General features: G+C 36.1%; 1 protein-coding gene across 10 annotated transcripts in view; it reads right to left on the bottom strand.

Annotated features, from left to right (window-relative positions):
* TMEM161B (transmembrane protein 161B) overlaps nucleotides 1-24,625 on the bottom strand; it is a 75,507-nt gene that overhangs the window by 40,045 nt on the left and 10,837 nt on the right. For 4 of the 10 annotated variants that reach the window (XM_033179193.1, XM_033179194.1, XM_033179187.1 and 1 more), the window contains exon 2: nucleotides 6,407-6,510. The exons of 5 other annotated variants lie outside the window; for them this stretch is intronic. Coding sequence is in view for 2 of the 5 variants with exons in the window: in XM_033179187.1 (XP_033035078.1) it covers nucleotides 6,407-6,510 (104 nt within the window). In the remaining 3 variants the exon portion in view is untranslated. Of the gene's footprint in view, nucleotides 1-6,406; nucleotides 6,511-24,625 lie in introns of those variants that run through there. One more of the 10 variants, XM_033179192.1, reaches the window with a different exon arrangement.

Raw genomic sequence — 24,625 nt, 5'->3', positions numbered from 1 at the left:
TGATAATATGTTAAGCAAAGAACATGATATAAAATTAAACATAAAATATCACAAGCATGAGGGGAAAATATGAACAGAAACAAGTAGAAATACAAAAAAATTTACAAAGCGACTGTCTTTGAATGATGGGAATATAGTTCATTGCCTTTTAATTTTACTTATCAGTTTACTATATTTTTCCACATTATAGATATGTACTGTTTTTGAAACGGGAAAAATATATATTTCTTAGAAAATAGAGAGTAAGTATTAACAGAATCTCACTTAAAAACTCAGTTGGGTGTGGTGGCTCACACCTGTAATCCCAGCACTTTGGGAGGCTAAGGCAGGAGGATTGCTTGAGCCTAGGAGTCTGAAACCAGCCTGAGCAACACAGCAAGATCCTGTCTCTAAAATAAATAAGCCTCTCATATTTAAGTTAAATATATAACTTTTCAGTACATAGCTTTTACCTTGGCTACTTGGTGGCTTTTTTCACTTATGCTCAGATTATCTGTAGTGACTCTGATAATAAAGGCAATCTGATATTATACTCTACTAAATAATTAAAATAATTTTTCAATGATCATTCTTACATAAACCTCTAATATAAAATATTATCAGACAACTACAACTCATACTACAACAGTTCAATACCAGTGAAAAAATATGTAGCAGAAAATAATGTCCTGACCTAGACTTTATTTTTAAAATGTAAGTAGCATTTATAGTGTTTTAGAAATTTGAAGAAATAAAACTTTTAGAAATTTAAAATAGAAACCTAAATGTGAGCAAACACAGAAAAGCACAGTTTTAATAACGCAAGCTAAATAAGCTTTAATACATAATCATATAAACCTCTATTTCATAATACACAACATAGGTCACTGCTGAATGTTTATGGTCCCCAACCCCCCAAATTCTTGTGTTGAAATCTAACCCCCAATTTGATGATATTTGGAGGTGGGAACTTTCAGGAGTTACTAGTTCGTGAGAGAGGAGCCCTCATTAATAGGATTACTGCCCTTTTAAAAGGAGGTCAGAGAACTAGCTTGTTCTCTTTCCACTATACAAGAAGTAAGCAGTCTGCAACCTGAGACAGGGTCCTTACCAGAACCTGACCATACAAGCATGCTGACCTCAGACTTCCAGCCTCCAGAACTGAGAAATACATTTCTGCTGTTGATAAGCCACCCAGTCTATGGTACTTTGTAATCGCAGCCCTAACCTACTAAAACAGTCACTAATGACAGTTTTAGTCTCCATTCTAAATCTCTATAATTTTGACCAGTGGCGGGGAGGCTTAAGCGAAAACAAATACCACTTAAAACCTAGACAATCTTTCAGCGTAAGTAGCTAAAATACTATTTGTTATACACATTATATACACTTGCTGGAAATTTTGATAGAATATCATGAACATTCTGGAACTGGAAGTTAGAAAAGCTAAGGCGAGGAGAGCAAGGACTCAGGCATTCCATAAGGGTGCTAGCTGAAGGTTTAAACCTTTCCCTTAGGTCATAGGTCCCACCTACTGTGCATTTGAATAGTAGGTTTCTCTCACCAAAGGGAACTTGCAGATTACTGGATCAGGCAACATGCAATAAAGAACAGGCACAAAGAATTAGAGCAATTGAGCAACTGAATATGAAGGTGATATAACACCCTCTTTAATCGATATGGGATGAGACAAAAATCAGAATAAATCTGACCATAATATATTTTCAGTGAGGGACATATGAAGGGAAACAGCAGACAAAAGTAGACTTAGGAAGATAAAAGGGTAGAGAAAAATGCATGAGGTTTGAACTAAGCAATTAGAAAAAACAGAAAGCAGGTTCAGCAAGGAAGCTATTACAGAGAAAAAGCAGTATCCTACTCCTCATGCAAAACCCACTATTCAAATGTACAAAGAATATAACCTAACACTTACCTCTCCAAGAAAAGAGGGGCCAAGCAAACTTCAAAACAAAAAGGAACTTTTATTACAATACAAAGTTGAGAATACTTTGGCTACAAATCAGTGGTATGTGGGACATGATAAGAACGTCTTTAACTGATATGACCAACTGTTAGAACAAGTGTTCCTTATATGAGGGAAAGCAGTTCACAACAGAGAAGCAACTTCTTAGGATTTTTATTCCCTTTTAGGAAGGAAAGAGAAAGAGATAGTGTGAGGGCATTAGGTTCTTAAACTCTACTTAATACTTAGCATGCTTTTGGTAATCAAATGCTGATGTGCCTTTTAATTTGCTTTAAATAAAAGCTGATTATGTTATCGTGAAGAATCCATAAGAACATAGCAAGTGAACTGCATACTACTTATAACTTGAAGGATATATTCTAAAAGACAAAGTATGGCTCAAAAAACAAAATAGAAAAGGAAAATAATTTAAATAAATTACTCTGTAAACTGCCAACAAAAGTCACAGTGATTGTAAAAATGGAGATAATATCACCTATGGCAGAAAGCAACTAGGTACTCAGCAATCTTGTTTTTTATATCATAAGTATTATTTCCCAGCCTCCCCAGCACTTTGGCCAGAACTAGTCACAGGGCCCCAGCCTATGTAATGTGGCCAAAAATGATGTATCTACTTCTAAGTTTGACACTTTAGAATATCCTGAAAGATCCACAGCTTACTCTCTCTTCACTCACCAACTGGCACAGCAATCTAGCAGGGCACTCCAAGGTAGCAGGGGGAACAGAGGAGCCATAAGGGAAGAAGGATAGCTCAGAGGATAGCTGAGCCCTTGAGTCATCATTTTGTGAAGGACCTACCTGGAGAGCTGCCCAATCCCTTTCTGATTCCCCATTTGACCCTGCTTCCTGTCTGAAGAAACTGAGAAACTTTCATTAATTTTATAACACTGAGATTTTGGAAGTTGCAACATATCACCATATCTCCCTAGCTCAATGAACAGATCTAAATGAAACAAAACATTTAAAAAATTGTATCAGTATAAAGTTTTAAACAATTATAAGGGTAATATTAACGGAGTTAAACCAGACTAAAGACTATACACAGTTTCTTTAAAAAAAAAAAAAAAGTTTAAAAGAACAGTCTAAAAAAATACTAATAGCAATATGTGTTATTTAACAAGAGCTAGAAAATAAGTCAATTTTTTTAATATTAAAAATCAACAAACTGCTAATTTGTAAGTAAAAGCTGCTTATTCCATCAAGTATAATTGCTTATTTCATCGAGGAAAATGGCTTACTCATTAAGTCAACATACAACTGTCCCCAGGTATCTGAGGGAAATTGAGGGTAGGTGGGGGACCATCCAATACCCACAACACTCCTTCCAGGATACCAAAATCCAAAGACGCTAAAACTCTTTATATAATGAAAGTTTTTATTTGCATATAAACTACATATTCTCCTTTATACATTAAATAATATCTAGGTTTCTTATAATACCTAATACAATGTAGATGCTATATAAATAGTTTTTATAGTGTTTTTTTAAACTTAAATTTGTATTTTTTTTCTGAATATTTTTGATCCACAATTGGCTGGTCAATGAGAGACAAGGACAGATTATTTGACACCAAAAGAGAAGCCATAACTAAAAAAAAAGAACATTTATTGACAATTTAGGATACCAATGGAATACATGAATATTAACATGATATATACAGAAACAAATTTCTTCTGTCATACTCATGATTAATCTCTGTTATCTACACATCTATTTACTTGAATAGTTCTTTTAAATAGTTCTATTCAATATAATCACTCCCAAGCCAGCCTATTCAATATAGTCACTCCCAAGCCATCCTACACTATTCATCATTGTAAAAAAAAATTCATGATCTTCTCCTTAAATTCCTTTAATTCCTTTAAGCATTTATGGACCCTAAAGAATGCCCTCAGATTTCTCAACCCAACTGCATCATATGATTTAAAATGCAAACTGTCATTTCTGATCAGTAATATTTTTACATAGGCAATTTATAATTTTAGGTTTTTTTCTATTAAAACAGGATCATTATATATTACAAAAGGCTCATAAAACAATAATTATGCCAAAAGGATAAAATCAATAATTTTATTCAATTGAGATAAATGACAACATGACCTCAAAATTTCAGGATTTAACATTAAAAAAGGTAAATAATCTTAAAAACAAAACAAAACAAAATTCAGAAGAAATGAAACTGCCTGTAGCAGAAAAGTAACCATTACTAGACTTTCTCGATATCCTTAGACCCTGATATGGCATTAAAGGCAGCATTAATTAACACAAAAGTTAATCTATTTACAAAAGCAAGTCAAGATCACAAAGAAAACCAATTTCGTGTTGCTTTTTAAAGGCTGAGCTTACCCTCAAATTATCTACGTATACTTATGAAACATTCTTATCAGAAAAAGATTTTAAATATAAATCTTCCAATATTAATAAAGATAATCAGGTTTTTGATCTCTCAGGCTTTAGTTTTCACTAGTGAGCATAAATTTTATAGAAATAGATGGAAAGCAGAATATGTAACAAGATGAAAATGCACGTACACTAAGATGGGACAAAATTGTCAAGGTCTTTACAGACAAAGGAGATATGGAAGTGACATTACATCATAAACATAGTTTAGAAACACACAATTCTCAGGAGAAAATAAGCTACCTTAATGTATGTTATGTAGTTTCCTGAGACCCTTTTTACTTCAAATTAATTATAATTTGCCCAGCTGATGTTTATCTTTTCCTGGTCTTCGAAAATGGTTTAGATAAGTGAAATCAGTAAACAAGATAGCACAGGCATAGTAAGCCTACACAGTAAAAAAAAATAGTTAAAGATTATTGATTTTCGGCCGGGCGCGGTGGCTCAAGCCTGTAATCCCAGCACTTTGGGAGGCCGAGACGGGCGGATCACGAGGTCAGGAGATCGAGACCATCCCGGCTAACACGGTGAAACCCCGTCTCTACTAAAAAATACAAAAAACTAGCTGGGCGACGTGGCGGGCGCCTGTAGCCCCAGCTACTGGGGAGGCTGAGGCAAGAGAATGGCGTAAACCCGGGAGACGGAGCTTGCAGTGAGCTGAGATCCGGCCACTGCACTCCAGCCTGGGCGACAGAGCGAGACTCCATCTCAAAAAAAAAAAGAACAAAAAAAAAAAAAAAAAGATTATTGATTTTCACTTATTTTACACTTCACCAAAACTTTAGTCATTATTTATTTTGCTCCTAAAAATGTGCATTTGTGAACAGCTCTCACACGTTCATTATACATACACACACCTGTGTATCACATTGTCTCAAATTTTACAACAGTCTGAATAATATTTTTCAATATTAAACATCAATATGGAAAAAGTAGAAAGCATAGAGAAGAATATAAATAATTTAAAACAGAAAATAAATTCTGTGAAGGAAATTTAAGCTTTGTAAATGGGAAGACCCTGAATGAAAAGTGTATTTGTCACGTAGAACATAAAATCATTACTAGGACAGGTATCCATTGTTTCTCTAACTTCAATAGGCCTAACCAAAAGAAAATGGACATACAAAGCAGTAACAAAATTTGGTTATTTAACTGAAATGAATAATTGAAGTAAATAGTCATGGTACCAAATTTATCACTTACCTTTCACAATTACACAGGATTTTGGCATGTTTTTCTGTGTGCAGACTTTCCTTGATTTTGCCCCACTGTATTTATACCTACACTTTTTAAATCTAATATTTTGGGGAGTGAGAGGTACATGTTTCAGCAAGTCGACTTAGCTCCTTTGTGGAAGGAGTAGGGATTGTGAGCTTATAGTGTAGTAGACAAAATTAAAATCCCACAACATAACTTCATCCCCTCCTTGCTAAATTAAACAGTTTAAAATTCTTTGCAGTAAAACTGAGACCTCCTAATATCTGTATTATAATAAATTCTGGACTGGGTCACCCACAGAATATATACGCTTTAAGTATTTTCTTCGAACAATGGTAAAAATATTTAAGCACTTGGATTTACAATTTCTTACCCCCTTGTTGACCAAATTTTTTTTAAGGTAATTAGAAAAATATGTGATGTTTTCAGTGCCCACAGACAGAAAAAAAAAAGGCAGGGGTGAGAGGACTGAATTCTTGTCCACGACCCTATTACCTTTGTGCTAAACAGATAAACTACTAATATCTCAAACTAAGAGTAATAAGGAAGCTATAGTGAGACAATCCCAGAACTCTGGGAAGCTGAGGTGGGAGGACTGCTTGAGGCCAGGAGTTGAAGAATAGCCTGGGCAACATAGCAAGCTCTTGTCTCCACAGAAAAAAAAAAAACAACAGAAAAACATTTTTTTAAGAGAAATAAGAAAGCTAGATTTTTCTTATGACTTCCCTTTGTTATACTTGTAGAAACAGTAATTAGGAAGTTAATCAGTTTGGTAAACTAGAGATTGAAAAGTGCCAGGTGAAATCAGCCTATCCTTGCCTTACCTGCCATTACAGAGTAGCCATCGAGCAAGAGAATAGTGAGGTATAATCTTCTGCATGACACTGGCCATCACCATGGTAACAACCAGCTGTATACCTATCACACCCTGTGTAAAAAAAAAACAAATTTAATAATGAGTGAATTTGGATTTGGGGACACTGCTGGAAAACTTTCTGTACATTTTGAAAATTACATTTTAAAAAAATGAGTTTACTATTAAAATACATTACTCTCAGCCCTCCATATCTGCAGGCTCCACAACTGCAGATCAAAAATACGCAGGAAAAAAATACAGTAAAAAAAATACAATTTAAAATATATTACAAATTTTAAAATTAGAGTATAACTATCAACATAGCATTTACATTGTATTAGGTATTATAAGTAATCTAGAGATGATTTCAAGTATACAGGGGGAAGTGCATAGGTTATATGCAAATACTATGTCATTTTATATAAGGGACTTAAGCATCCTCAGATTTTGGTATGGGGTGGTCCTGGGACAAATTCCCTGTGGATACTGAGGGACAACTGTTAAATTCTGGCAATTAGGTATTCAAGATCACATAGTTTAATATAAACTTAAAATGAATTGGCATACACATCTATAATCTATTCTCAAGAAATGTTCTCATAAATTAAGGATATCAAAATGAAGTGCAAAGTGGTATCTTCATCCTTCTCCAATTTACTCAACACACTGAAAACATTAGCTTGACAAGCTTTAAAAGTAATATGCCTGTTTTTAATCCTAGGTGGTAGTGATCATAAACCATTAACTGCACTAAATGTGATGGCAGAACTGGCCTGAAAGTCACTAATAAAGAAAACTGAACTCATGCTGTTACCACCTACTTCCAGTGAATGAGTCTTAATGTCCAAAAATCCTCTTAGTTTACTCTCATCAGTCCCTCCCATATTCTCCATGATGGCTAATTTGAACCTTCTTTCCTCTCCTCACCCCTCCAACTCCCTTCAAACGTCTAACTCTCCACTCGGTAGAAGACATCTATCTACTTTACAGGAAAAACAGATACAATCAAATGGGAACCCTCTCACCTCCCACCAATAAGCTCACAAAGTCACTTGTATCTACATCTGTCTTTTCTTATACCCCAGAAATAATAGAGCATCTTCTATAGAAAGCAAATCTCTGTATCTATGCTTTAGAGCCCACCCTCTTTGATTTTCAGGAACTTCTGCCATTGAATAGTCTTCCTCTATCTTCTTTAATCTCTTGTCTATTTTGAATCCTTCCTATCAGCATTGTGTAACACCTGCAAGTCTCTTTCATTTTTTTCTAAAGAATAACAGTAATTTCCCCATTTGACAGCATTCTCTCAACCTCATATTCACAGCCACTTTTCAAGACTTGTTCTCACTGTTTCCATTTTCTCCTATCTCCCACACAGTATCCATCTGACTTTTACTTCAGCATATTCCACTGAAACATATACCATAAAGGAAGATCACTCTATCTTGACAAATTATTTTTCCTCAACTTAAATCTCAGTAGTATACTTCATGGTACACCACGTTCCTTGCTTTATTACTACATTGATGATCAATCCTTTACCCTACCCTTTGCTGGCTCCTCCTCTAGCCAAGCACTCCAAAAACAAAGTTGAATTCCTACCTCAAACCTAATATACCAAAAAAGTACTTTAAAATGTTAAAAAAAAAAAAAAATCTAAGAAGAAAAAACAGTATGGCCTATTGGTTTAAGAAAATGGATTCTGAACCCAAACTGCCTCAGTTATAAGCTGATCTCCATCACCTACTAGCTATATGACTTTGGACATGTTATTTAATTAAACATTCTGCAAGTCTAGTTCCCCTTCTATAAAATGGAGTTAGAAATTCCATCTACTTCATCAAGCTGTGGTTAGAAACTGTGCCTGGTACAAAGTTATGTTAGTACTATTTGTTTTTATTGTCATTGTTATTATCACTACTAGAAGACAAATTTTTTCTTACGATGTCAAGAATAAAGACTTTCAAAAAGAGACAGCAGTCTCCTAAATGATAAAGAAGACCAAAACAAGTTGAAAAAATAAAATAAAATTTCTGTATGAAGAAACTATAATATAAACAATGTAAAAACATTAACTGGGGAAAAGTATAACTCATCACAAAGAGATAAATTTACTTATTGGATATTATAGAGATTATAAATTAATTAGTAAAAGATCAATTGCCTAATTTAAGAAAGAAAAAATATATCCGGACAATTCTCAAAAAAGAAATTAAAAATGGTTCTTAAACAGGACTATTTTATTTATTTATTTAACTTTTATTTTAGGTTCAGGGATACATGTGCAGGTTTGTTATATGGTAAATTGCATGTCACAGTGGTTTGGGGTACAAATTATTTCATCACCTAGGTAATGAGCATAGTACCTGATAGGTAGTTTTTCAATCATCACCCTCCTCCTACCCTCCATCCTCAAGTAGGCCCTAGTGTATGTTGTTCCCTTCTTTGTGTTAATGTAAACTCAGTGTTTAGCTCTCACTTATAAATGAGAATATGTAGTATTTGGTTTTCTGTTTTTTTGCATAAGTTTGCTCAGGATAAAGGCCTCAAACTCCATCCATGTTGCTTCAATGGACATGATCCTGAAAGAGATCAAATGAAATTCACAGGCAGACAGCCCGGGCGGCGCCTTGAGCCTAGTTAAAAGTTGACCCCGGACCTAACCGATCATGTTATCTATAGATTCCTGACGCTGTATAGACAAGAATTGTAAAAGTCCCTGTCTTGTTCTTTTTCTGTTCTAATTACCAGTGCTTGCCATATATCTCTCAACTCCCTGAGCCCCGTATAAACACATCCCACCATATGTCTCCCCTCCATATGTCTCTCAACTTCCTGGGCACATCCCACCATATGTCTCCCCACCAATATATCTTTCAGTTCAAAGACTACCATATACCTCAACTTTAGAAAGACACCACCTGGGAAGTCCCCGATAAGAACACAGCCGTTTGTGAAAGCGCAGGAACCAATAAAAAAACTGCTAAATATATAAACTTAAAATGTTAACCAATTGTAATGTTGTAACCTAGAGAATTCCCTCGTTCCCCTGCAACTTTACAAATCCTGTTTTCCTCGAGCTATAAAAAGCAAGCGCATGCATTGTTCCGGGCCCTCTTGTATGTTGTAGAACGGAGGGACCAAGTTCAAACTTGCATTAAAGATCCTTGCCGCTTGGCTTTGACTCTGGACTCTGGTGGTCTTCTTCGGGGAACAAACGGTCTGGGCATAACAATCCCATTCTTTTAAAGGCTGTATAGTATTCCATGGTATATACGTATTTAACACCACATTTTCTTTATCTAGTCTACCATTGATGGGCATTAGGGTGATTCCATGCCTTCGCTATTGTGAACAGTGCTGCAATGAACATATGCATGCATGCGTGTTTACAGTAGAATGATTTGATTTATAGTCCTTTGAATGTAAATCCAATAATGGGATTGCTGGGTCAAATGGTAATCTGTTTTAAGTTATTTGAGAAGTCGCCAAACTGCTTTGCACAATGGCTGAACTAAATTACATTCCCACCAGCAGTGCATAAGTGATTCCTTATCTCCAAAACCTCACCAGCATCTGTGATATTTTGACTTTTTATTAACAGCCATTCTGACTGGTGTAAGAGACACTGTCTCACTGTGGTTTTGATTTACATTTCTCTAATGATTAGTGATGCTGAGCATTTTTTTTCATATGCTTGTTGGCCACATAAATGTCTTCGTTTGAAAAGTGTCCCTTGCCCACTTTTTATGAAAAGTGCCTGTTCATGTCCTTTGCCCACTTTTTGAATGGGTTGTCTGGTTTTTGCTTGCAAATTTGTTTAAGTGCCTTATACATTCGGAATATTACACCTTTGCCAGATCCACAGTTTGCAAATATTTTCACCCATTCTGCAGGTTGTCTGTTTACTCTGTTGATAGTTTCTTTTACTGTGCAGAAGCTCTTTAAAAGAGTATAATTAGGTCCCATCTGCCAACTTTTGCTATTGTTGTAATTGTTTTTGGCATATTTGTCAGGAAGTCTTTCCCAGGTCCTGTGTCCAGGATAGTATTTCTTAGGTTATCTTCCAGGGTTTTTATTGTTTTTTTATTTTAGGTTTAAGTTTTTAATCCATTTTAAGTTGATTTTTGTACATGGTATAAGGAAGGGGTCCAGCTTTAATCTTCTATATATGGCTTGCAGTTATCCCAGCACAATTTACTGAACAGGAAATCTTTCCCCATTGCTTGTTTCTATTGATTTTGTCAAAGATCACATGGTTGTAGGTGTGGGGCATTATTTCTGAGTTCCTATGCTGCTCCATTGGTCTACGTGTCTGTTTTTGTACCACTACCATGACGTTTTGGTTACTATAGTCTTGTGGTATAATGTGAAGTCGAAGCTTTGTTTTTTTGTTTTGCTTAGGACTGCCTCAGCTATTTGAGCTTTTTTGGTTCCATACGAGCTTTTCTGGTTTCATATGAATTAAAATAGTTTTATCTAATTCTGTGAAGAATGTCACTGGTAGTTTTGATAGGAACAGCATTGAATCTGTACACTGCTTTGGGTAGTATGGCCATTTGGACAATATTAATTCTTTCTATCCATGAGCATGGAATGCTTTTCCATTTGTTGACGTTATCTCTGATTTCTTTGAGCAGTATTTTGTAATTCCGGTTATACAGGTCTTTCACTTCCTTAGTTAGTTGTAATCCTAGGTATTTTACTCTTTTTGTGTCTATTGTGAGTCAGATTGCATTCTTGACCTGGCTGTCAACTTGGTGTTGATGTATACGAATGCTACTGATTTTTATACATTGATTTTGTGTCCTAAAGCTTTGCTCAAGTTGTGTGTCAGATTAAGGAGCTTTTGGGCACAGACTATGGGGTTTTCTAGATATAGAATCATGTCATCTGCAAACAGGGATAAAAAGAACAAAACTAGAGGTATCATGTTACCCAACTGTTTTTAAAATGTCTACCAAACCTGACTCAATTATGGTTTTATTTGTGGATATTTTAATGTCTTAAACTCTATCAACTAGGTTAAAGTTCAGTTCATTTTTCTACTGACCTAACATCAAAGGTTGCATTTTTCACCCTTTTCTTTCACATTTCCTATCATTTGAATTTACTATCCTATTTTCTGTGTAGTTTATGATAGAAGTTCTACAATCTCCATACAATGAATGCCATTACAAAGAACTCTTTCGGGCAGAACAAGACCAAGAAATACATTAGTAAGTATGCCAGAAGGTTGGTCTATTTGAGATTATAGACTTAAAAGCAAGAGACCATTTTGTAGTCATGGAAAGTTTTGTGGACAAAGTGAACATCAGCCTAGCTTTGAAAGAAGTGACAGCATTACACAGAATCTTCAAGGTAATAATTCAGTAAAATCTCTCACAAACATATATAATAATTTATTAAGAGTATGTGATTTCTGCTCCTTAACAGCAAAAATTATGTGTCAGTCACAACTACTAGTCACAGCTGTTAAATGGTATTTCAGAAAGACTGACCTAGAAGATACATATGAGGCAGTGTATAAACTGGGGAAGAGGGCATCTTGCCCAACTCTCCCCTTCCTCCAAATCACCAAACATGATGAGATACTGCTGATAGATCTACCTTTAAAGATGTAAATTATATTAAGGCAAAAACAAGCAAAAATCAGTGAGCTGGACTGACCAGAATTAGGAAATACCAACTAGCTTTCTGTAACAATCCAGACAAGAAATGATGAAATTACAGTGGTATCTTCGGTACCCAGAAGAGAAATACACTTTAGAGACATTGTTGAAGAATTCAGAGACTGATCAAACATAAAAGCAAAGAAGAAATTAAAGAGACTGACCCTAAGAAAGGCAAACATCATACTATAGTTGGTACATTCTCATTGTTAATGTTTGACTAAAATAATGTTCAATACAAAAATGTAACCTCACTCTCTTTACCATGCCACTTCTGTCTTCTTAAATGAGGCTGAAAATAATTTCCCAAAACATCACCTGAATACTGTGCTAAAAAATATATATTATTATATTCTTCTATATAAGTCAACAGATCTATCCTACAATGTATCTGCTCTTAGGTGACTAAATATGTGCTACTGAAAAAAAAAAAAAAGTAACTTTTATTCCAATACAGGAATCTACACAAGCTTTTGGAGAGAGAATTTTTAAATTATGTGGAAAACAGTTCACCACAGTTGCTCCTTTTCATATACATTTAAAAACGAATCCTCAGAATATACTTTCAAAATAGTAATCATTTTAGAGAATTATATGTATTATAAATTTAATATATTATTAATGTTGAACTTAAAATCAACTTTTAAGATATTACTATGCAATTGACAATTACAGTATACATGCCAGGGATTAATGTATTAATGTATAAAGTACTCAGTTCATTAACTAAGAAATACAATCATTTAAAATTCAAAAACAAACCATTCCAATAACCTGTCTCACCAACCAATTTAGTGTCACTGTGTAAGTTTATACAAAAGCAGAACTTTGAAATTTTCAAAAATCAAATATCCTGAATATTCTTCATAATTTTTAATTAAAGGAGAATGCTTAAATAAATTTATCCATAATCTTAAACATAAATTTCACAATAAAAAACTGGTCAAATGAGCAGAGATGCAATGAAAATACCAAGTCTACCATGGCTGAGGTCTCAAACACACAACCATATGGGTCATTGATTCAAGTAGCCTTAATGGTTTTATTAACACTTCAAAACAATAACTGACCAAAGAGATGGTTTCTGTCTGGATTCAATGCCTCTAGGCACTGATTTTCTTGATAACTGGAACGGAGGAAAGCCATTTAAAAAATAGCTCATAAGCCCCAAGAAGGGTGAAACATTGGGGTAACTTAGGTTCCAACCTTTCCACATCTATTGTTAATAAGGCCATGAAGAGCAAGAAAAACTTACCTGCCTTTAGTCTCTAAAAGAACTATCCTTACAATTTTTGTAATAGTTTCTTGGAAGGTTACAAAAATTCTTACCAAGAAAAATTAAACAATTCTCCAAGAAATAAAATGTACCAAATAACAGTATTTTGTCTTGCTTTATTAATACTGAAAATAAAACTCTAAAAATTTAAATACAAACATGCTGCAATTTATAAATTCAAACTTTGAGTATTGTGTCAACCTCAGGAGTTGACATTTATGTTTCATTAAACTAGCTTTCCTGCTGACAGACTGAAACAAAGCATACATTGTTTACTACTGAAAGGCATATTTGCATATATACTTGGGACTCAGACCACCCTGAATGGTTTCAGTTATCTCCCTAAATAAGTTAGAAAAGAGAAAATAAAAAAGAGGATATTATATCCCAATGACCTTCCTATTCATTTGTTTCTTGACTGTTTACGTGTTTTAGTGACAGCATGATATGTTGAGACAGGCTTCTTAGGGATGCTCATATAATTTATACTATAAAAGAATATGTAAACTGTCATTTCAACCCAGGTTCACATAAAATTTAGAATTCACACTAGACGTATTTAAACAAGCCATCTTTGAACAATTTATGTATCAGGAAAACAGGGTCCAAACAACAAACATCACTCAACTACCCGGTTACTGATGTATCTGGCACCCAGACAATTTCCAACTCAATGCTTTTTTCACCAGTCTATTTGGTGTATTCAGTGAACATTTATTGAACAACAAACTACACGTGTGGGGCACTGGATCACTAACAATGGGGGAAAAGCACACAGTCCCTGCCATCAATAAGCAGCCAGTTCACTAGGAGAGTAAATGGAGCATTACAATACAATTGTAATGGTATTGCAATTGTAATTGCTTACAATACAATGTAATAAGAAGACAGGAAGAGGATTCTATGAGAACACAGCAAAAGAAGAGAGAAACTATTGACAGCAAAAAGGTGTAAAAGGGCATTTGGAAGGTAATGTATGAGTCAAGACCCAGTGGACTGAAGTTTTGTGAATCATCAGTGATGTCTGCCTCACATGGAAAGCTCTAGATAAAAATCAAGGATTCCGGCCGGGCGCGGTGGCTCAAGCCTGTAATCCCAGCACTTTGGGAGGCCGAGACGGGCGGATCACGAGGTCAGGAGATCGAGACCATCCTGGCTAACACGGTGAAACCCCGTCTCTACTAAAAATACAAAAAAAAACTAGCCGGGCGAGATGGCGGGCGCCTGTAGTCCCAGCTACTGGGGAGGCTGAGGCAGGAGAATGGCGTAAACCCGGGAGGCGGAGCTTGCAGTGAGCTGAGATCCGGCCACTGCACTCCAGCCTGGGTGACAGAGTGAGACTCCGCCTCAAAAAAAAAAAAAAAAAAATCAAGGATTCCATTTTTACACCATATCCTGGGTCCCCAAAAGACAGCAACACTACAGGACAAAATAGTGAATTTCACTGTAAGGACATTTTTTCAAGGCTGGTGGACAACCCAAAGTAAATAAGCCCATTCTTCCCACAGGAGTCTCACTTCTCAGTGGGAGGTAGGATGTTTCCATACCTTCCAGGTGGTCAAAAGCATGCTTTTCTTATCTAAATATGCAAAAACCTGAATATCCCCTCCGTAACTGCCATTAGCCAACCCTAAAAGTATATCTCCTATTACACACCAAGGCTAAAATTTCTCTCATAATGCCAAATAATTTCTGATGTCTCCAAAAGTAAAAAAAAGTCAGGTAACACTACACAAAACAGAGCATCAACTTCGATTCTGAAAGGGATTGCTCTGCTTACAATTCTTGCGGTTCCATGAGGAAAACAGAGGTTTCTCCCAAAATCGCGGTACCTCTGTTTTTTCCAAGGAGATCCAGGCTGCCAGAAACTGCCTTAGGTCATCTCACGTGGGCATCAAGGGTAGTAAGAGGACAGACAGAAGCAAATGGAGAAACAATTCAGTCGACTGAGAAAAAAAAAAAAAAAAACTTCCTCAAAAAAACAAGATCCAAGAAGACAAAAAAAGCTTATAAAGGCCTTTTAAATATATGTATAGCTTACCTACCAGCTTTTAATTCACCTTTTAACCATAGAGCTCTTTTAAATCTCTTATTACCAGACTCCAGCCAGGACAAACAGATGACACCTCTGGCTTTTAAGTCTTCTGTCCCCCCACTCCCCAGTAAGCCTTAACTAAGATCATGACTTAACCACAGACACACTAGGTATTTCCAAAGAAATGAAAAGTGGTTTTATAAATGGCAAAGTGGCACAAAGAAAGGACAGTCTGGTGATGCAAACTGGGTACAACTCACATTTCTGTCTGGCCACATTCTCTAGAGTCTCAGTTTCCCAGCTAATCATCTACATACAAAGGCCTCAAAGCCCTGTATGCCCTCTACAGAAAGAAAGCAGGAAATGGAAAGCTGTCCATGGAAGGGAAAAGGGTCAATAAGAGGCAAAATGTCTCACAAACGTCAAACCAGAAAGGTTTCAATCCCTAAACCAGGTATTCAATCCATGCCATCACCATGAAAGGCAAAATCCTTAGCTACTGAGCTACAGTGCTGGGCAGTCACCATTACTCTTCCCAGAAGGAGCCTAGCACAGTCATTTTTGAGCTTGCAAAGCATTTCTAACTGCACAAGGGGATTCTCAAGGCTAGTCATGACACTATTATTTAACCTCTTTTCAATTGTTTAGAATACAAAATTTCTAAAATCTTTTTTTCTTTCAATCGTGTACTTAGTTCCAATGGCAACTCAACCCAAAAACTTTTTTTAAAACTCAGATCGTAATTTTCCAGGGTTTTACCACATAAGCAAGAGGTATTTCCAGAGAAGGAGTAGAGGAAGCATCCTTACTCCCCAGAATTATCCTTGATAATTCTTTCTCAGAAAGAATGGGCTTAAGATAGCAAAAAAACAATAAAAGGCCCATAGGGATGGGACCTCTTAAGACAAAACTCACTGAAGGACTGGATACACTGGGGCCAAAAAGTATGCTGGCCTTTCTCAGACTTTCAGTGCTTTCAGATCAGCTGCCTCACATGAACCCCAAAACTCCTAACTCCAGATGGCAGAGACCAAGAGAGAGTATCCCCACGTGGTCACAAAGTCAAGCTCCATGGACACAAAAGAAGACAAGAGGGAAACCTCATCCCATTTTTGCCTCAGAAACCCACAACAAAGTTTTAACTAACCAATCTGCAGGGCCAGCTGGACCAGAAGGCTTGCAGGGGTCCTATACCTATGTTCTATCCTATGGTATCCTTCACCATGATAGAACAACACAGAAAGACACCGGATTCATTACAGCCTAAGACCAGACTCATAAATCTTTTTTCCCATTAATCAAAATCTTGCAAAGGAGACAAACAGTGATTTTTACCATCCACTCTGCCAGTTTGCGCGTGCACACATACACACACACACACAGAGAGAGAGAGAGAGAGAGAGAGAGAGAGAGAGAAAGAGAGAGAAAGAGAGACCGAGACCAGAAGCCTGGCTGGTAAGAAATTCTTACCCTTTTGTTAGCTTGCTGGGTTTCTAGGTTCCCTCTTTCTGAGTGGCTTTGGTGACGGGGCCAAGACATGTTACAAAAGAAAAATCATCCTTTTCCATTTCATAGAACTATAGGCAAAAGTCTCCCATTAACATTTCCCATTCCAGCCAGAGTGATATACATGTAAGAAAACACAGACAAAGACAGACAAGAAGCCTCTCAGAACCAGAATACAGACCAGAAGAGTGTTTTTCCAAAAAAGCCCTTGCTCTCCATCCAACTGGAGAGAAATCTCGCTATACCAAGACTCTCTGTACAATCTAGGGAGAGCTAGGTTGGCCCAAAAGGGGCCAACCAGAACAGGAGAAGGAAGAGGATGTTGGTAGTGCTTTGTACACTTACCAGCCCAATTTAAAGACATCTTCCAGGAACTGTTTCTTCACTGCAATTAGGCCCAAGCACAAAGGGTTGACCGCATCTCATTGGCAGAGACCGTATCAGAGACGGCCCTCAGTTCGAGACAAATAAGCAACTGTCTGAGCTCACCCCCCGTTCCACTGTACCAGTGGAAAGCTGACAAATAGCAGACAGGCACCCAAAAGCGCAGACCCCAGACAAGCCCCTAAATTTATAATTGCCTGATGGGCTCTTCCTGACTGCTGCATAGACAATATCAATTTACAGAGATCACGGCACTGCAATGAAAAGTTTACTTAATGCAAGGCCAGTCACATGGAAGAAATGGCTCAACTGACTGAGTGAGACCGATTTGAGTGAGAAGTGACTGATTTGAGTGAGACTGATCACGCCCGAAGTCTCAGAGGCTAAAAGCTTTTGTGGACAATTTGGTGGACAGTGGGGCTAGGGAATGGGGACTGCTGCTTGGTTGGGGATGAAATCATAGGGGTATAGAAAACGGGAGTCGGCTTCATACACTCAACTGGGACACAGGATCAGATGAGTCATGAGTCACAGTCTGCATGTGGTCAGTCTGAAAAACATCTCAAAAAAAAACAATCTTAGGTATTAAAATAGTGATGTTATCTATAGGAGTAATTGGGGAATTATGACTTCTGGCCACATGACTCCTGAGCAATGAAGGATTATAAAAACTACACCTACATCTTAATAGAACTCAGGCTCCTCCCATAATTCTAATCTTGTGGTCTTTCACTAGTCTTAAACGGCAGTTTCAGGTGGTTTTAACAGGAAGGGATTAGTTTTAGGAAGGAACTATTATCATCCTAGCTTCAAAGTTAAACTATAAAGTAAATGCCTCCCAAGGCTAGCCTGGCCTATGCCCAAAAATGACCTAGGACAGCTTGGAGGTTAGAAGCAAGATGGAGTCACCTATGTCAGATTTCTCTTACTGTCATAATTTCACAAAGGTGGTTTCAAAAAGAACTACATATCAATATAAATTACATAACAAATGATTTATGATCTTAATGTTAAAAATCACTGTAAATTCAAATTATGTCACCACAAAAATTATATCTATAAATAGAAAAAGCATATGAAAATTCAATGAATGAACGCAGCTACTATAAAAGAATTTGTCTTAAGAGAGCTTAAAACCCAAGATTAACATATTATGTAACAATAAATATACATATTAAAATAATATTTGAGCACAAAATTGCACAGTACTATGAATATGGGTTGTAGAAATTTTTTTAATTGGATAAAGTTTCATATGGTAGATGAAACCTAAAGATAGAAACTAAAATCACATAGAAAAGTAAAGAGAAGGGAACTTCAGGCTAAATGACAAGCATGAACACAGAAGGTACATGCAACAGCAAAACACCTAGCTCAACCAAAGCAAACTTAGTAAATAAAAAGGAACTGTGGAAAATAAAATGAAGACTGAATTTTAGCTCCTTGAGTCTTTAAAACCAAGAGAAGGTATTTAGCTGAAATGTTTAATAGAAAGATCACCTAGGACTTCTAAACAGGCAGGAGTAGGGAGCTGAAATAATTCAAGTAACACATGATGAAAATTAGACATAGCGATATATTCATCAATTAAAGATAAAAACTAAGAATAAGATAAACGTAGTTGAAACAAAAAGAAAGAACAAAAATAAAAGCTACTTCAGAAGAAAACCAAACTCTGAATGTGACTGAACATAAAGCATAAATCAACTGTAGAATAAAACTGAGGAATGCTTCAAAGGTTATTTCAAGATGTTTTAGTTTGGATGATTGGTAGAATACTAGAACCACTGACAGGAAAAGTTGTTGACTGAAAGAAACTCACGAAGAAGGCTGACAAGCTTCAGACAGGCCTCCCAACAGGCCTCCCAAGGAAAGCACCTGGGTGCATCCTCAGCTTTTCCGAACACAGAGCAAATAGGCTTTTGCTAATATATAAAGGATGATCAATCTTTATGCATTGACAGACTGGTTGTAATAAGATTTGTGAGAGTTTTGTCACTTAATATACAGTGAAACAAACTATGAAGTGGATCAGATATTTAGGTTTACTAAGTGTTCCATTCGATTACTGTCTTAATGATATACTGGAAGCCAAATTAGAAACAGGATGCTTGGTGAGTAGTGATTTAGGGCAGAAAGGAGCAAATATCATTAAAGGATATTTCATTCAAGGAGTGATGAAAGTCTGATGAAATATACAAAATACCACTCTGGAGTGTAGAATACTCTCAACCCCCAAATGATTTTGGGTAAATTACGTTCATTTCTAGCTATTTTTATTGATATATTCTTTCTTTAGATAAAGCCTATCAAAAAATTACTCTCTTTGGATATGTAAATACCATTAATTTGGCTACAATCTAGTCTACCATGGGTCCTGGAAGGAATACTTAACTCATTTCTTTCATCATATGTGGATTTTATCAAACACTGTAAGTGTTAATCACTCCTCACTGCCACCTACAAATAAAATATAAGTGGTATGGTAGAGATCAATCTCTAATGTTACGGGAACACTCCAAAAGAGTGATTAAATATACAAAGGAGGTCTGGGAAATACTGGTTCACAGAGGTGACATCTGAACCAGTTTGATAAGGTTTAAAAGAGTAGTCCACTATCAGAACAGGAAAAGAAGAGGTCAGGCAGTTATATCTACCTGTACAAAGACAAAGAGAACAAACGGCACAATCCAGAAATAATGTGAAGTTCCACATGACTAGACTTTGGTATGGATTGCACATAATGGATTCTTCTGCAAGTACTTGGAAATAATCCCAGGATATAAAGCCTGAAAGTAACCAAATCAAACATGTTTTGGAGAAATGACTCTGCAACTATAATGGGAAAAAATAAATTGAAGTGGTAAAAGTAATTGGAAGCAAGGAACTATATTAGAAATCCACTGAAATAGTCCAAGCAATACCATAAAAGCTTGAACCAAAACAGTTTCTAAATCAAAAGCAAAATTTTTAAAATTAAAAGTTTTAGAGAAAAAATAAATTAGGTATGTGATTAGTAATTATCTCTGCAAGTTTCAGTAAGATAAGACTTAGGTGATTATGTAAATATATTTATTATATATGAGAAATGTACATGCTTAAAGCAAAAGGGAAGGAACCAATGTTAGGGAGGTGCTGAAGAGTTACATGTGGGAATTTAATTGCTTAAGGGTCAGAAATAGATGAGATAAAAAACATAAAGAAGTTTATCTATTACAAGATCTCATACATCCTACTGAATTGAAAGCACAAATAGGTATGGAGATGTATTAATTCTGAACACAGAGGTCTCACAGTTTATATGAATTTGATCAGGGTAGTGGAAAAACCAGGTCAAGGTTCTAGATCTCCTACCTTCCAGCAGATAGGAAGTTATCTTAAGAACTTATTATAGATTATTTCAAAATTCAAAATTCTCAGATCATCTCCTAAGAACCACAATGGGGTAAGGAGTTGAGCTGTAAAAGAAAGGAGGGGAAGAAGGGACAGCTAAAATTTGTGAAAATTTTGACAAAAGAGGAATATAGAATTGATTGAATGATCGTCAAGCACCTGCAAATCTGCATGATTCAGCATATTAGGTACAAGCATCAGAAAAATGACTGATTTAGCAGGATGTGGTGGCTCATGTCCATAATTTCAACACTTTGGGAGGCCAAGGCAGGAGGATTACTTGAGGCAAGAAGTTCAAGACCAGCCTGGGCAACATAGCAAGACACCCCTCTACCAGAAATAAAAACAAAAAAACTAGCTGGGTATGGTGGCATGTGCTTGTAATCCAAAGGCTGAGGTGAATCACTTGAGCCCAGTAGGTTGAGACTGCAGTGAGCCATGAGCGCACCACTGTACTCCAGCCTGACAAAGTGAGACCCTCTGTATCCATAAAAAAAAATTTAAGGGGAGAAAAAAAAAGATTGATTATTATGAGACCTTATACAGGTTACAAGAATAGGAAAATCCAGGATGATTAAGTGGGTAATCAAAAGAACCAAAGAAAGCACCAAAATAGACAAAGTTTGAAAGAAAAACCTGAAGAACAACTACACCAAGATCAGGGTCTTCAAAGGAGGAAAAAAATGTCACGTCATAAGATAAAAACCAGGATTACCACTCTGGCAATATGACTAAGAGGTCTAGAAACCTGAGAAGAAAAGTGTGATGAAACTACGTATGTGGAACTGACGGACCCAAAATGGGTTTTTGAAGATGGTTATTTCCAATAGGTTCTTTAGTACGTCTGAAGATTGTCTATATTTAATCCAAAAGAGAAATTCTCCCATATAATGCCAAAGCTGATAAAAGCAGCATAAAACAATCATGAAGAGACCAGCAGACTTCCTTCCCATAAAGCTTCTCTAGTATCCCACTACCGTGGCCTTTACTGGTTTTCTAACATACCTGCAGCCCTTACAGACCGTAAACTGGACTGGAAGTAAAAACTGGGGGTGGGGAGCTATACTAAACATGAAATGAAAGAACAGGAAGATTTGGTAGAAAAGCAGCTAAAGAATAAGATCACCTATTGATATCTAGTACACATTTATTGGTTGAATCCTATGAAATTGCTAATACTTAATTGTCTTGACCTACAAAATGGCAATTTCATATAGTTCACCTTAATATTACAACTAGAATTACATATAAAACGTAATTGTCAACAACTATAATTTGAACTCAGATAAATTTCCAAATGTAATTGTTTACAGAATTAATTGGGTTTGTCAGCACCAATTTTTTATAGCATAAAATACATTTTTAATTTCCGTAAGAAGTGAAAGCATATTTTTTTTTTTGCCATTTTCTAAATCAGAAAAACAAGAAATTTAATGTCCTTTCAAAGGTCAAAAAGCATAAATCCTCAATACCTCAAAATAGCTTTTTGACCCTTTCAAAGGTCAAAAAGCATAAATCCTCAATGCCTAGATACAGTCTAAATTTTTTAAAGATTAGAACTATAACAGTAGAATGTGTGAACTTGACATAACTATCTTAAAAAATACTAGCTCTAGACTTTCAGATAAAGATGACGACACAAAATCATTTATCAGATTTTGATTAAATTTAGAAATAAAAAGACATTTTCCATAGTACAAATGATAAGGCAAATGGAAGACCAACAACAAAGAAGGCAAGGAAAAAGATACTTTTTCATAAGAATAGAAGACATTCTAATTAAACATAAGACATAAACCATTTTAACATATTGGTGTTCAAATTAAATTGTTTATTTTAAAATTTAACTTTCCACAGTTAAAAGAGCTTGAATAAATAATGTAATGCCTCATATCAAGCAATGCCATAGTCATTAAAATGTTGACAAGGAAGAAAATATTCTTAAACATATTAACAACCCACTTCATCTCTAGCCAAGACACGTATAAATATTTCACTATAATACTAAAAAGTAACAAATAAAAGGTTCAATGGAAGAAAGCTTCCTAAATTCTGCCACTCTTCTTTAAGAGTATTTTCTAACATTATAGAAAACATCTCTACAGGTATATATTCAAAGAAGTCATTAGCCAAAATCAATTAATGAAAAGACATGTTTGACATGTACAAATCAGCTTGTTTAGACCAACTGCTACTCAGTCTTCAACATTTACGTGCACTATAAAACGTTCATTGATTTTCCAACTTCTACTAAAGAACATATGCATAACTCCAAAATAACCTGTATCATGCTCAATTGTGACCACTAATTTAAGGGTCTCTCCCCCTCTAAAATGGCATTCATCTCATTTCTTCAGCCTCCACTCCCAGGATGGTGGGAGATGACAGATATTCAACACAAGTTGAATAAATCTTTACCTTTTGATAAAATAAATGGATAAAACATAAACTGTTCTTCACTGCATTCAGGTTCCTATTGTGTGTCACACACTAAGCTTTAGCATAAGGAAAATTATTCACTTTAAAAGATAATAAATTGTGCTTTCTACATACAATATATTGTGCTTTCTCCTTTCTCAAAGGAAGGAGTATATCTGTTTTTACAAGACAATCTTCTCAGTTTAATGCGATAGCTTTGTGTTACAAATACTTTCCTTTTAAGGCCAGGTGCGGTGGCTAAGGCCTGTAATCTCAGGGCTTTGGAAGCCTGAGTCAGGCAGATCACTCGAGGTCAGGAATTCCAGACCAGACTGGCCAACATGGTGAAACCTCCTCACTAGTAAAAATACGAAAATTAGCCAGGAGTAGCAGCGACAGCCTGTAATCCCAGCTACGTGGGAGACTGAGGCACGAGAATCACAAGAATCACTTGAACCCAGGAGGCACAGGTTGCAGTGAGCCGAGATCACACCACTGCACTCCAGCCTGGGCAACAGAGCGAGAATTTGTCTCAAAAAACAAACAAACAAACAAACAAACAAACAAAATATTTCCTTTAAACAAACTAAAAATCAAAACTTTGCTCAAAGTGCACTGATAAAGCTTTATTAAACAAATTTAATATAAAAATTTCAGCTTAACTAAATTTTAAGCCATACACAAAAGCCAAGAAAATTTAATGTGTACCCCTAATGTTAACTGTTAGGTAAATGCATTCATTGTAAATATTTTTAAAGCATTAAATAATTAAACACGCTAGGATCGAAATAGTTCTGTCAATAACTAGCTACACAGCAATGAGAACAGCTCTCCCTGGGATTCATTCCTTATCTACAAAATGACAAGGCTGGCAAATGATCTCCAAAATACCAAACAGATCATATTGTCTATGATTGCAATATTTCAGCTAAATACACAATTAATCACTGGCATTCACAGATTTAACATTTCTAAACCACCAAAAAAGCCTGTGTAATTATTGCTAATGGCAAGGAATAATTCTTCCTCATAAAGATTAAATGAGCTAATATTTATAAGACCTGAAAGGAAATCAGAGTTCCAAATTAAAGGAGTACACCTAGCCCACCACCCATTATATTCATCTCAATTAGTAGTTTGTGGGTATTTCTCTCAGGAAAGACTTGTATATGCCAACAGTTCCATAGTTTAAAAAAAAATCGGCCGGGCGCGGTGGCTCAAGCCTGTAATCCCAGCACTTTGGGAGGCCGAGACGGGCGGATCACAAGGTCAGGAGATCGAGACCATCCTGGCGAACACAGTGAAACCCCGTCTCTACTAAAAATACAAAAAAACTAGCCGGGCGAGGTGGCGGGCGCCTGTAGTCCCAGCTACTTGGGAGGCTGAGGCAGGAGAATGGCGGGAACCCGGGAGGCGGAGCTTGCAGTGAGCTGAGATCCAGCCACTGCACTCTAGCCTGGGCGACAGAGCAAGACTCTGCCTCAAAAAAAAAAAAAAAAAAAA

Source organism: Trachypithecus francoisi, unplaced genomic scaffold (genome assembly GCF_009764315.1).
Source record: "Trachypithecus francoisi isolate TF-2019V2 unplaced genomic scaffold, Tfra_2.0 Lachesis_group2, whole genome shotgun sequence".
NCBI classification, from domain to species: Eukaryota; Metazoa; Chordata; class Mammalia; order Primates; family Cercopithecidae; genus Trachypithecus; species Trachypithecus francoisi.
Note: the sequence above shows the minus strand (reverse complement) of the source record. Positions and strands in the feature narration are given on the sequence as shown.